Source organism: Chrysochloris asiatica, unplaced genomic scaffold (assembly GCF_000296735.1).
Source record: "Chrysochloris asiatica unplaced genomic scaffold, ChrAsi1.0 scaffold00002, whole genome shotgun sequence".
In the NCBI taxonomy this organism is placed as follows: Eukaryota; Metazoa; Chordata; class Mammalia; order Afrosoricida; family Chrysochloridae; genus Chrysochloris; species Chrysochloris asiatica.
Window position 1 is genome coordinate 8,139,790 of NW_006408520.1, and position 12,872 is coordinate 8,152,661.

At 36.6% G+C, this 12,872-nt stretch overlaps 1 protein-coding gene across 1 annotated transcript in view; it reads left to right on the forward strand.

Annotated features, from left to right (window-relative positions):
* FRRS1 (ferric-chelate reductase 1) overlaps positions 1–12,872 on the forward strand; it is a 76,050-nt gene that overhangs the window by 49,205 nt on the left and 13,973 nt on the right. The window contains exons 8-10 of the mRNA XM_006830923.1: positions 7,651–7,764; positions 10,021–10,136; positions 10,873–10,959. Of these exons, the coding sequence (XP_006830986.1) occupies positions 7,651–7,764; positions 10,021–10,136; positions 10,873–10,959 (317 nt within the window). The remainder of the gene's footprint in view (positions 1–7,650; positions 7,765–10,020; positions 10,137–10,872; positions 10,960–12,872) is intronic.

Below are 12,872 nucleotides of genomic sequence, written 5' to 3' on the forward strand. Positions count from 1 at the left end.
CTTTAAAGAGGTCATGTGGGTGTAGTGCTGTAGGACAAGCACTGGACTGCTAACCGAAAGATCAAACCCACCAGCTGCTCATTAGAAACTCTATACAGAGGTGCTATGAGCTAGAACTGACTTGATGGCATTTAACCCACTCATAAGGAGCACTGGTAGTGTAGTGGTTATGAATCAGGCTGCTAACCTCGGGGTCAGCAGTTCAAAACTACCAGCTGTTCCATGGGAGAAAGATGAGGCTTTCTGCTCCCGTAAAGATTTACAGCTTCAGAAACCCTGCACAGGGTCCCTGTGAGTTGGAACCGACTCCACGGCACATAACTACCACTACCACCAACCCACCCATAATCCATCTGTCTATTTTAAAACTTTTCTTACCAGGGTGTCAAACTGGGTCAGTCTGGTTGGACCCTCTGCTGAGACTATGCATTTCTATCATAGATATAAGGAGCTCTGTAGTGGCTACTAGTGAGGCTGCTAACCTCATGGTCAGCAGTTTGAAACTACCAGCTGTTTCCCAGAAAAGCACACTATGCAGGGTTGCTATGAGTCGGAATCGACTCCATGGCACACCACCACCACAACCACCATCACATATACTGAATCAGAATATACATTTATACAAGGTCTCTGGGTAAGTCTTATGCATGAACCAATTCTTATGAATGAACACTTGGAAGTCCTGTTTCTAACTGCTGGTTTTCCTTTAGAATCCTGACACTGTGTGTTTAAACTGATAGAATTCACTTAGGTGAATAAGTAATTTTATCGTTTGAAATTCTGCCAGTTGAGATATCTGATCTTATTATCATAAGACTATTATTTTAACAAGAGGAATATCATTAGCCAGATAATACTATGGAGCCTTGTGCAACCAAGACTCAACCTCCATTAGGGCAGAACTTCAAACACTATAATGGAGCCATATAATGTAACTCCAAAATAATACTGGGTTTCTGCTTTCTGGAAAGGTTAAATTCATACTTAGTCCATAGCTGCACAGCGATTCAAAGTTAAAGCACTTTTCTTTCAACTTGTCTCTAAGGCTCCTTTGGATTGCAAACTGTTCTTCAGTATTACCACTCTGTTGTTGTAAAATGCATTCTAGTTGATTCTGACCCATAGTGACCCTTTATAGGGTTTCCAAGGAGCAGTTGGTGAGCTTGAACTGCAGACTATGCAGTTCAAATGGCTTTGCAGTCTGGCGCATTAACCCACAGCACCACACCAGGACTCCATTACCAGTCTACAAATGCAGTATTTTTAGATTCATCAGTGCCTTTCTTGTCATTTCAGTTTTCTGTTTGACATTTTTGTATTTCTTGACAGTTGCTGTTTTTTGTTTTTTCCTCTCTTGATACTGTGTCTCTTTATTTATAAACCTCTTCTGGTTTCATGCTTTACTTCTGATGTTTGTCATAACAAGCCATGGTATAACCTATTTACCAAATGAATAACTAGGTGTTTTACCACCATGTTTTGAATGGTCCAGTTTTTCTCCTTTGCTTCAATAGCTCCTTTATCATATGCTCAAAATCTATCAATAAATCCAACTCTATGCTTCCACTGATCAATTTTTTTCTGTAATAGTTGAAATTACATAATTTTTTAATAGGTTGTCATGAAATTTGGTAAAACATGCTTCTCTCATAGATCTTCCTTGTCAGGAATTCTTGGCTCTTTGTTGTGTGTCTGTTCTTCTAGATGAAATTTAGAAATTGTTTGTCAAATTCCATTAGAATTTTTATGAGAATGGCATTGATCTTTTAGATTGATAGACATCTACACAATAATGAGTTTTTGCATTCAGGAATATATTGTCGTTATTGTTAAGTGCTGTCAAGTCAATTCTGACTCCTAGTGAGTTTCTGAGAAACAGCTGGTGGGCTTGAACCCCCGACCTTACAGTTCAAGCCTACCTTGCATTTCCAGTGCATTATTCTGCATCAGTACACCATGACTCCAGGAACATGTTGTTCTTAAGTACCGTCAAGTTGATTCCGACCCATAGCGACCCTGTATAGGGTTTCCAAGGAGCAACTGGTGATCTTGAACTACCTACCGATCTTGCAGTTCAGATACTTTGCAGTCTGACACATTAGCCCACAACACCACACCAGAACTCCACAGAGTCCAGGAATATATTAGGTTATTTTATTTATTGACATCTTCTGTGTGTGTGTGTGTCTGTATATCTTTCAGTGAAATTTCTTGGGTGTCTTCATATGTTCATATTGGTGTTGCTGGTGTCGTCAAGTTGATTCCAAACAGAGTAGAACTACCTCTTAATGTTTCCTAGGCAGAAATCTTTACAGGAGTAGGTTGCCGGAGTCTTTTCTCCTGAGAAGCTGCTGGTGAGTTTGAACTGCTGAACTTCTGGTTAGCAGCTGAGTGCTTAGTCATTGCACCTCCAAGGTTCCTGTTATGTGTTCAGATGTTGTTGCCGTTGAATTGATTCTGACTCATAGTGTCTCTATGTATACAGAATGAAGCATTGCCCATTCCTGTACCATTCTCACAACTGTTGTCATATTTGAGCCCATTAACATAGCCACTGTGTCAATCATTTGCATGAGAGTCTTTCTCCTTTTCACTGATTCTCTATTTTACCAAGCATGATGTCCTTATCTACGTGTCCCTCTTGATAACTTGTCCAAAGTGTCTAAGACAAAGTCTGTTTTTTGCTTCTAAGAAGCATCTGGCTACTTTTTCCAAGAAAGAGTTATTGATTCTTCTGATAGGCCATGGTATATTTAACATTCTTTGCCAATACCATAATTCAAATGCATTGATTCTTTTTTGGGTCTTCCTTGTTTATTGTGTAGAATTAGCATGCACATGAAGTGATTGAAATCATCATTGTTTGGGCCAGGTGCATCCTAGTCTTCATAGTGACATATTTGCATTTTAACACTTAACTCTTTAACACTTAACCTTTTTTTTTTTTTAACACTTTAATCCTGACACACACCTTTTCTGATTTTAAATCATTCAGTATGACTGTCCCTTGGCCTGTGTACAGGTTCTGTATGATCACAATTTAAAGTGTTTTGAAATTCCTATTTTTTGCAGTGTTGTTCATACTTTTATGATCCACTTTCACATAGTCAATAAAACACAGACAAACATTTTCCAGGTATTACATGTTCACATAGGGCTTATATTTTTGTTACTTTGTTCCTAGGTATTTTATAGATTTTAAAAATAAACTTGACAATGGGAATGTGCTTTTTACATTTTTTGTTGTTGGTGGTGTATAGGAAAGCTACTGATTTTTGCTTGTTGAACTTCAGCTTAGTCACCTGTTGTTGTTGTTGTTAAGTGCCATCGAGTCGGTTCCGACCCATAGCGACCCTGAATAGGGTTTCCGAGGATGTAAATCTTTACGGGAGCAGAACGCCTCATCTTTCTCCCGCGGAGCAGCTGGTAGTTTAAGGTGATTAACTTTCTGAAATAAATGTCATTATCTAGTACAAATCATATTGATTAATAGCACTCATTTATCTTTCTTATTTCATTGCATTTTCTAGATCTCTCAAAACCATGTCGGATGGCAGTGGTGATATAACAAGTGTTCTTGTATTGTTCCTTATTTTGATAGGAATACTTTTGATATTCAATATTCAATATTCTGTTACTTGTATTTTTCTTGGCAGATATCCTTTATTATTTTGAGGAAATGTCCTTCTATTCTAGTGTTATTCAGAGTTTGTTATGCAGGTGTATTGAATTTCATCAGATATCTTTTGGGTAATGTGGGGTTTACAGTGAATTTTACCAGACAAATTTAGTGTCTGTTTTTAGTTCTAGAGCAATAACTTCCCAAACTTTGGAATCTTCCCAGTGATTGACATCATTGTTGTCTATGTGAACTCCAGACCATACCTGAGTGCTTTTGCTATGAGTGAACTCATGTTGGGTAGGGATTGGCCTTGCTAAAAAAGATGAACCAGGTAGTATCAGATCCCCAGAGAGACTGGGCTGGAGGTTAAATTTAATCACAATGAAGTGACCAATCATTCTTTTAAAGTGTGACCTTAATAAAACTTTGGAACTTGGAGCTTCCTGGCTGGTGACAGACAATATTGCATGTGGGGAGGGTAGCCTTTGGGACATGAAGCCCTATCTTGAAAACCTGTGCTGTGTGTCTTTTTTCTACAAATAAAATTATAATCATAAATAATATTCTTTTTTCTATAAATCAAGTTGTAATTATAAGTATAGCACTTTCCTGAGTGCTATGAGTTGTTCTAGTGAATTATCAACTCCCAGGAGAAACTGAGAAATCCTGAATTCTCAGTCAGCAGGTTAGAAGGAAGGGAACCTCTGGGCCTTATGGTTGGCATTTTGAGGGGGTAATGGGAAACTTCAAAATTGTAATCAGTAGGTCAGAAGTGAGGTGTTTGTGGGAATTCCCTATCTGTGGCTGTGTCCGAAGTTTGGACAGATTTGACAGTCTGGAGGATTGTCCCCTTTAATTTGTGAGATCTGACCTAGCTCCAATGGTTAGGTTGAAAGGAAAAGGTACGATATTTACAGTTGGTGTCAGAGAGGGTATTTTGAGTGAATTGGTGTGGTCAGAGAAGTTACACATGGATGCACAGAAAGACATGTATGTGTACTATATGCAACTATTGAGATGATATTTTACAGTTACTTTTCCAATTTCATGTTTTTTGACTGAACAATTCCCATAAACCTAGGCTTAGTCTTGCTTGGTCATGTTTTAAGGAGCCCTGGTGGCATGTTAGTTAAGTGTTGGACTGCTCCTGGGAAGAAAAATGTCTGTTCCTCTAAAGATTTATAGTTTCAGAAAACTTAGCTGTTCTACTCTGTCCTATAGGGTAGCTATGAATAGGAATTGAGCTGATAGCACTGGGTTTGTTTTGCTTTTGGTCATGTTTTATTTTTCTATAAATACACGGCTGATTTGCTTTGTTAACATTTTCAAATGTTTTTAAATCTATTTATCTGTAGTCATTTTGGTTTATGGCTGTGGGATTCTGTACGTGTGAATATGTGCATGTGTGCATGCACACATACCTAATATGGTTTTACTGTCATGCTAATCTCATAGAATGAACTTTGTTGTGGTTGTTATTAAGTGTCATGGAGTTTGTTCCAACTCATAGCGGCCCTGTATAGGGTTTCTAAGGAACTGCTGGTGGGTTTGAACCATCTATCTTGTATTTAGCAGTCCAGTGCTTATCCTACAATGCCACACCAAGAAGAGTATAAATAAAAATAAGAATTTTGAGTTTTTTTATTTTTTCATTTTTAATGATATGACAGAACTCTCTCAACAGTCTGAGCCTTTAGGGATGAAAATATTTGACTGTTGATTTTTTTTTTTTTAATTGTTATTGCTCTCCAGAGTTGCTATTCTTCTTTGCTAAATTTTTGTATTTTTATATTCTTAGAAATGTATCCATTTAATTTAGGTTTTAAATGTTTTTGACTGACTTCAAGTTATATATAGTATTTTCATATAATTAAAAAAAACCCAAAAACTTCTGTATCACCAATTATATTACCCTGTTTGTTCCTAACATTGCCTGTACCGTTTCTTTTTATATTGTGGTTAGATTGTCTAAAGAGTCAGTGGATTTTATTGTATTTTTACAGACTTGATTTATAGGGTACTAGGTTATTAATTTCTACTTTTATTTTTAATCACTTCCTTTCTCTTTCCCTAAGTTGTATTTTATTGTTTTAAAAACATCTTGAATTAGATGATTACATCAGTATTTTGTGTCTTTATTTCTTTATTATTCCTTTAAAAATGTTTTTATTGTTAAGAACGTCTTTTGAATAGTGCCTTGGTTGTATCACCTGCGTTTTGATAGTTTGGTTTTAGAAGAGTGGTTTTATAACTATCTTGTTGTTAGGTGCCCTAGAGTCAGTCTGACTCATATATATAACTATCTAGGTGGGCCATTTTTTCCTCAGCTTTTTATTGTTTTATTTTTGTTACATATTGAAAGATAATATAACTCATATAATTTTTTCCCCCTGGAAATAAATAGATATTCTCTGGTCTAATACATATCTGTTTGTTTGGGTCAAAGCTTCCCATAGACCCATTATGTCAAATTTCCTAATCATTTTTATTTCCTTTTATACTTGCATTATATTTTAAGAATATATGATATGTTTCATAATTTATTTACTCATTGTATTAATAATGCACATTTAGCTGTTTTATTGACCCACATTAAAAAAACACAAACTGTTGCTGTAAACATACTTGTAAATGTATGTTTGCTTGTAATGTAAACATGTTTAAAAAAGTATGTTTAAATGTAAACATACTTGTAAATGTATGTAAATTTGGTTTAAAAGCATAGTTACATAGAGTAGATTTCTGGATACAGACTGATTCATACACACACAATTGGAGTAATTCTATATATTCATAGATTTAATTATGATATTTTTACACAAATAGTAGCATGTGCCTTCTACATTTGTTTGCCAACTGCTCCCTCCCCCCCAGGTGGTGGTTATTTTCTTAAGTATTTCTATACTAAGATAGATTTTTACATGTTGTCAGAAAAAATTAGATAACTTGTTTATAAAAATACTTTCTGGGATGAAAGAGAGGTTAGCAAACAAATATAGAAGGTGTGTGTTATTTGTGTAAAAATAAGGTATATACACAACAATAAAATAATAAATTATCAATTAAAAAATTATTATTCAGGACTTTGGTTTGCTGGTTGTTGTTTTAAGTCCTGTTGAGTCGGTTCTGACTCACAGTGACCCTATGTAGAGTTTCTGAGGAGTGGCTGGTAGGTTTGAACAACTTATCTTTCAGTTAGTAGCCCAGTGTTTATCTTATAGTGCCACACCAGGACTCTTAACACAATTTAAATGGGCCATAGGCCAAATAACATAGCCTCGAAATGATTTTTCTTTGCTGTCTACCCAGACCAAATGACTGTTAGTTTCATCTGGGACTCAGGGGTCCTGTTGTAGCACAGTAGGATAAGCACTCACTAGCTCTGGTAGCGTAGTGGTTACGAATCGGGCTGCGAACCTTAAGGCCAGCGGTTTGAAACTACCAGCCGCTCTGCGGGAGAAAGATGAGGCTTTCTACTCCCGTAAAGATTTATACCCTTGGAAATCCTGTACAGGGTCGTTATGGGTCAGAACCGACTCAACGGCACTTAACAACAACAACAAGTGCTTCTCACAAACCTTGTAAAGGTAACTATTTGTTGAACTAACTCAGCAGCACTTAACAACAGCAATCTCATATTGTAGATACATACAGGTAGTAGTTACTTCCTTTAAAAATTTTAAAATATGTAAGCATTAGATTTGACATTTTCAATGTTTTGTGACCTATCAACAACTATTTTGACTTAACATTGCTTAACTGGTGGTTTCTTGCACACTGGGCCTGTTTTTATATCATAGTGTTTATTTTCCTAATGTTTATTTCCATTCATGTCTTGCTTTTTGTAATTATTTAATATTTCCCCCAAAAGATTATGAGCCCTTGCATTTGTATTTATGTTGTTTTTGTATATGAGTGACAACTCTGTTGATATTTATTCATTTTAAAAATACCTTAAAATGTTTGTTTCCTTACCATGCAGCTTTCAATTAGTTCTCTCCTGAGGAAGTTCTTCTTTTAATTTTCAGGTCGAATTTATAAACATGCCCAGCAGCCTTTGATTACATATGAAAAATACAATGTGACAGGCAATCCAATGGACATAGGAGGATCCCATTCCTTGTCCCTTCTGAAAGTTCATGGTAAGTCACATATAGCAGTATTATTACTTTTCTGAGGGCTAGTTTATCTGATGACTTAGTGATTAGGAATGGTAATGGGTATCACTTAGCTGCTGCTCCTACTGTGTGCCATTGAGTCGGTTCCAATGCATGACAATCCTTATAAGGTTTCTAATGCTGTAAATCTTTATTGGAGTAGAAAGTCTTATATTTCTCCCATGGAGTGGCTGGTGGATTCGAACTTCTGACCTTGCTGTTAGTTGCATGTGTAACCCACTACACTACCAGGGCTTCAGATGTTTATAGAGCTGATAAATTTAAGCAATAAAATTTGCAGGTAGTGTTAACCATTGTAGTGTCTTCTATGTTTTATTTGGAATGGAGAATAAGACTAAGTGATTTAAAAAAAGCCTAGCTGTGAATTAAAATCACCAGAGATTTTGAGATATCTATAAATTTTTTTTAAAGTACCCTAGTTCTTGATGTGGCACAGTAAGATAAGCAAAGGACCACAAGGTCGGTTTGAACCACAAGGTTGGTGGTTCAAACTCACAGCTATTCCTCAGAAACCCTTTATTGGGTTGCTATTGAAACCAACTCGATGTCACTTAACAACAATAACAACAGGATTCTAACATACAGCAGGGTTGAGTGTAACTGGATTACTTAACTTTCTAGGAAGTCTTAATTATATAATTTATTAAAACAAATATTGACAAAAGTAGTGATCTGTGATTTTGATTGTTCAATTGTAAAAGTAAAAGTTTGGTTTTAAGGATGTAGTTTTATTATTGAAGAACTGATCAATGTACCAGTATTTGAGGATGTACAAGGTGCTCTGTACTATACTTAGATGCTGTACACTAAAAGATGAATGGAACTAAGGTGAAAGAGTAGTAACCTAAAAACAAGATCTGATTTGCTCTGGTCTGGTTCTGTAGAAGAAAGTTGATTTCATTAGAAAATTTATTGTTAAAAGATCATTCACATAACTGCTTATTGATAAAAGATCAGATTTAAAAGTAGTAGAATAATGTGTCATATATTATGCTATTGTAAATTATTTGTATTTGTGGAAACATAGTTATTTGTCTATTTATATTTTCCACAGTTATAAATTCTTACTAGAGTTTTAATAAAATGCTATCAAAATTAAACTTGAAAACAACGTTCTTGTTAATTTGCTTCTACTCATGTAGTTGGAGGCAGTTCAGTAATAGAATTCTTGCCTTCCATGCTGGAGATCTGGGTTCAATTCTTGACTAATGCTCTTCAAGCATAGCTACCACTTGCCAATGGAGACTTGTATGTTGCTATGGTGCTAAAGAGATTTCAGCAGAGCTCTCAGATGAAGACAGACTAGGAGGAAAACCTGGCAGCCTATTTCCAAAATTCAGCCAAACACAACCCTAATCAAAATGGTTTGATCCTACTGTGTGTAAAGTTGTCATGAGTTAGGAACTTACTCAACATCAGCTAACAAACAATTTTCATGTTGCAATTCTAGTTTGACAACAGTTAGCTTCAAAAAATAATGTGCCTATTGATTTTTCCATTGTTTTGGGAATGAGATATGAGAAGATTCTGAAATAACAACACTGTATTAGCAGAATGGTTGCTGAAGCCAGACTGGGTTCAGATCTTGACTGTGTAATCTAGGACATGCGTTTAACGTTTCTTTATCTTTGTTTCCCCATTTGGTAAAACTGGAATAATAATTGTAACTACTTTGTAGGAATTAACATATGTAAAATAGTTAGAGACAGTGCTTGGCACATAGCAGAGCTGTGTAAGTGTTAGCTATTAGAAGTAAAAGTTGTTGTGTGCCTTTGAATCGGTTCCAAGTTATAGTGTCCTTGTACAGGATTTCTGGGGTACTAATTGAGCAGAATGCCTCATCTTTCTCTCAGAAATAGTAGCAGTGGTAGTGGTTATATGCTCTGGAGTTGGTTCTGACTCATAGTGATGCTGTGTAGGATTTCTGAGGCTATAAATCTTCACTGTAAATCGAAAGCTTCATCTTTTTCCCACAGAGAGGCTGGTAGATTCAAACTGCTGACCTTGTGGTTAACAGTCCAACTCATAATCCACTATTCTACCAGAGCTCCTTGGAAGTAATTGTAGTGGTGGTAAGAATTGTGATGCACAGGATTATTTTAGATTGTACTTATATCAGATGAATGCATTTTCTGACATATTTTCTGATCATTGGACTTTGTTCATTGATGAAACAGTTTCATTACTGTGTGCTCTCAATCAGTGTATTCTTATTTATAGGTGCCCTAATGTTTGTAGCATGGATGACTACTGTTAGCATAGGTGTACTGATTGCCAGATTCTTCAAACCGGTATGGTCAAAAACTTTCTTCTTTGGTGAAGCAGCTTGGTTTCAGGTAGGTATTTGTGAAAATTTATTTATTTATTTTATTGTGAGTTGAGTGAAGGTTTACAGACAATATCAGTTTTACATCCAACAAATCAAACACTTTGCAATCCCTCCATCCAGTCACAGTTGTCCTATTTCTTCCCTGTGATTGTTGTTGTTTTTAAGTTCTGTCGAGTCGGTTCTGACCCAAAGAGCAGCTGGTGAGCTTGAACAGCTGACCTTGCAGTTCAAATGGCTTTGTAGTCTGGTGCATTAACCCACAGCGCCACATCAGGACTCCCTTTTTAGGAGGTGCCAGTCATCTATCTGGTCTTCTCTTATTTGTGTGTTTTTAATAATGTTTGATAGTGTATTTATGCCATGTGTTAGAACCCCTAAGTTTGTCCCTAGTTTCTCATTGATGATCTTTATAGATCTAGGTTTTACATTTAGGCCTTTAAATGGCAAGTAAGTATGCTCAGTATGTGAAATACCCATTCCTGCTGCACAGTGCAGGGGAAGTCTTGACAAATGCTTTTGAATGACGAGAATGGCAATTTAGGGGTTTCTCTAAAGTTTAATGGTTGTTGTTGTGAAGTACCGTGGTATACTTAGATTTTTTTTAACTGGCTACAAACTGTGTTTAGATGGAGGTTGAATGCGTACTCAGCCAATCTTACCCCAGGTTCTTTCCCCATAGTTATACCAAGTCCTTTCATTTATAGAGTGAACTCTCTTCTCTCGTTTTCATCTCTCCTGCCCAGGTTCATCGGACGCTCATGATCACTACATCTGTCCTCACCTGTGTTGCTTTTGTTCTTCCTTTTGTATATAGAGGAGGCTGGAGTTGGGTAAGTAAATCCTAAGTTGTTGTTGTTTGTTAAGTGCCGTTGAGTTGGTTCCAACCCATAGCGACCCTGTATAGGATTTCGAAGGAGCAGCTGGTGAGCTTGTATCACTGGCCTTGCGGCTCAAGTTGACTTTGCAGGCCAGCGTATTAACCAACAGCACCACACCAGGACTCCAAATCCTAAGTACTTCCATTTTATGTGAAAGTAGATTGCTGCTTTATGCTCCTTGTTTTGTTTTTGAATCCTCTGATGACTATTACACATGATTGGCAATGACATGTATTTTCAGCTTTCACCAGAATGTTATGTTCATAATAAAGCTTTAGTCAATTTTTCTCCTATGTTGTTGATTCTGACTCACGGTGATCCCATGTGTCTAGAGTAGAACTGCTCCAGAGCATTTTCAATATTGTGGCCATTCATAGGCAGATTCCCAGATCTGTTTTCTGATACATCTGTGGATAGATTTGAACCGCCTACCTTTTGACAATTAGTAAAGTGCTTAACTGTCTGCATCATCACCCAGTTCCCTCCTTTTTTCTCATTGTTGGTAAGTGCCACGCCATCGAGTCAATTTAGACTCACAGTGACCCTATGTGCAACAGAATGAAATACCACCCAGTCCTGGCCATCCTCACATTTGTTTTGTTCCATCCCATTATTGCAGCTACTGTGTTAATCCATTGTTGAGGATCTTTCTTTTCCCACTGACCCTCTACTTTATCAAATCAATTTATAAACAGAGCACAGAGCTGGATTATGTTGAGAAGCACTGGACCATAAGGTTGGTTTGAACTGCAAGGTTGGTGGTTCAAACTCACTAACCACTCCTCAGAATCCCTATACACATTTTCTATGATTCGGAACAGACTCTATGACACTTAACAGCAACAACAACAACATCCTGCCCTTTATCCTCTTATTGGTTTATCACATCAAACCACACCATCCTGGCTTCGAAGGAGCATTTTGTTTGTATTTCTTCCAATACCGATTTGCTTGTTCTTCTGGTAGTCCATGGTACTTTTAATATTATTTGCCAACAACATAGCCCAAATGCATCCATTCTTTTATGTCTTCTGAATTCATTGTTCAGATTTCACATTCATACGAGGCTATTGAAAATACCGTGGATTGGGTCAGGTGCACCTTAATCATCAGATTGACATTTTTTCTCTTGAGCATTTAAAAAAGAACTTGTGCAGCAGATTTACCTAATGAAATACTTTTGATTTCTTGACTGCTCCTTCCATGAGTGTTGATATTGAATCTAAGCAAAATGAAATTTTTGACAACTTCAATCTTTTCTCCATTTATCATGATGGTATTTACTGGTCCAGTGGTGAGGATTTTTGTTTTCTTTAGATTGAGGTTCAACCCATACTGAAGGCTGTGGCCTTTGATCTTCATCAGTAAGTATTTGAAGTCCTCTTCACATTCAGCAATCAAGGTTATATTGTCTGCATATTGCAGGTTGTTAATGAGTCTTCTTCCAATCCTGATGCCATATTCTTCTTAACATAACACAGCTATTCTATTTATAAATTGAATAAATATGGTGAAACAATATAACCCTGGTACACACCTTTCCTGACTTCAAGCCACTCAGTGTTCCCTTGTTTTGTTCAAACGACTTCCTCCTGGTCAATGTACAGGTTCCTCATGAGCACAATGAAGTCTTCTGGAATACCAGTTCTTTGCAGTGTTATCCACAGTTTATCATTATCCACACAATCAAAACCCTTTGCATAGTTAATAAAGCACAGGTAAACAAACAACTTTCTAGTATTTTGTACTTTCATCCAAGATCCATCAGATGCCAGCAATGATATCTTTTGTTCCATGTTCTCATATAATTTCCACTTGAACCCTCTGGCAGTTCCCTGTCAATGTACTGTTGCAGCAGTTTTTGA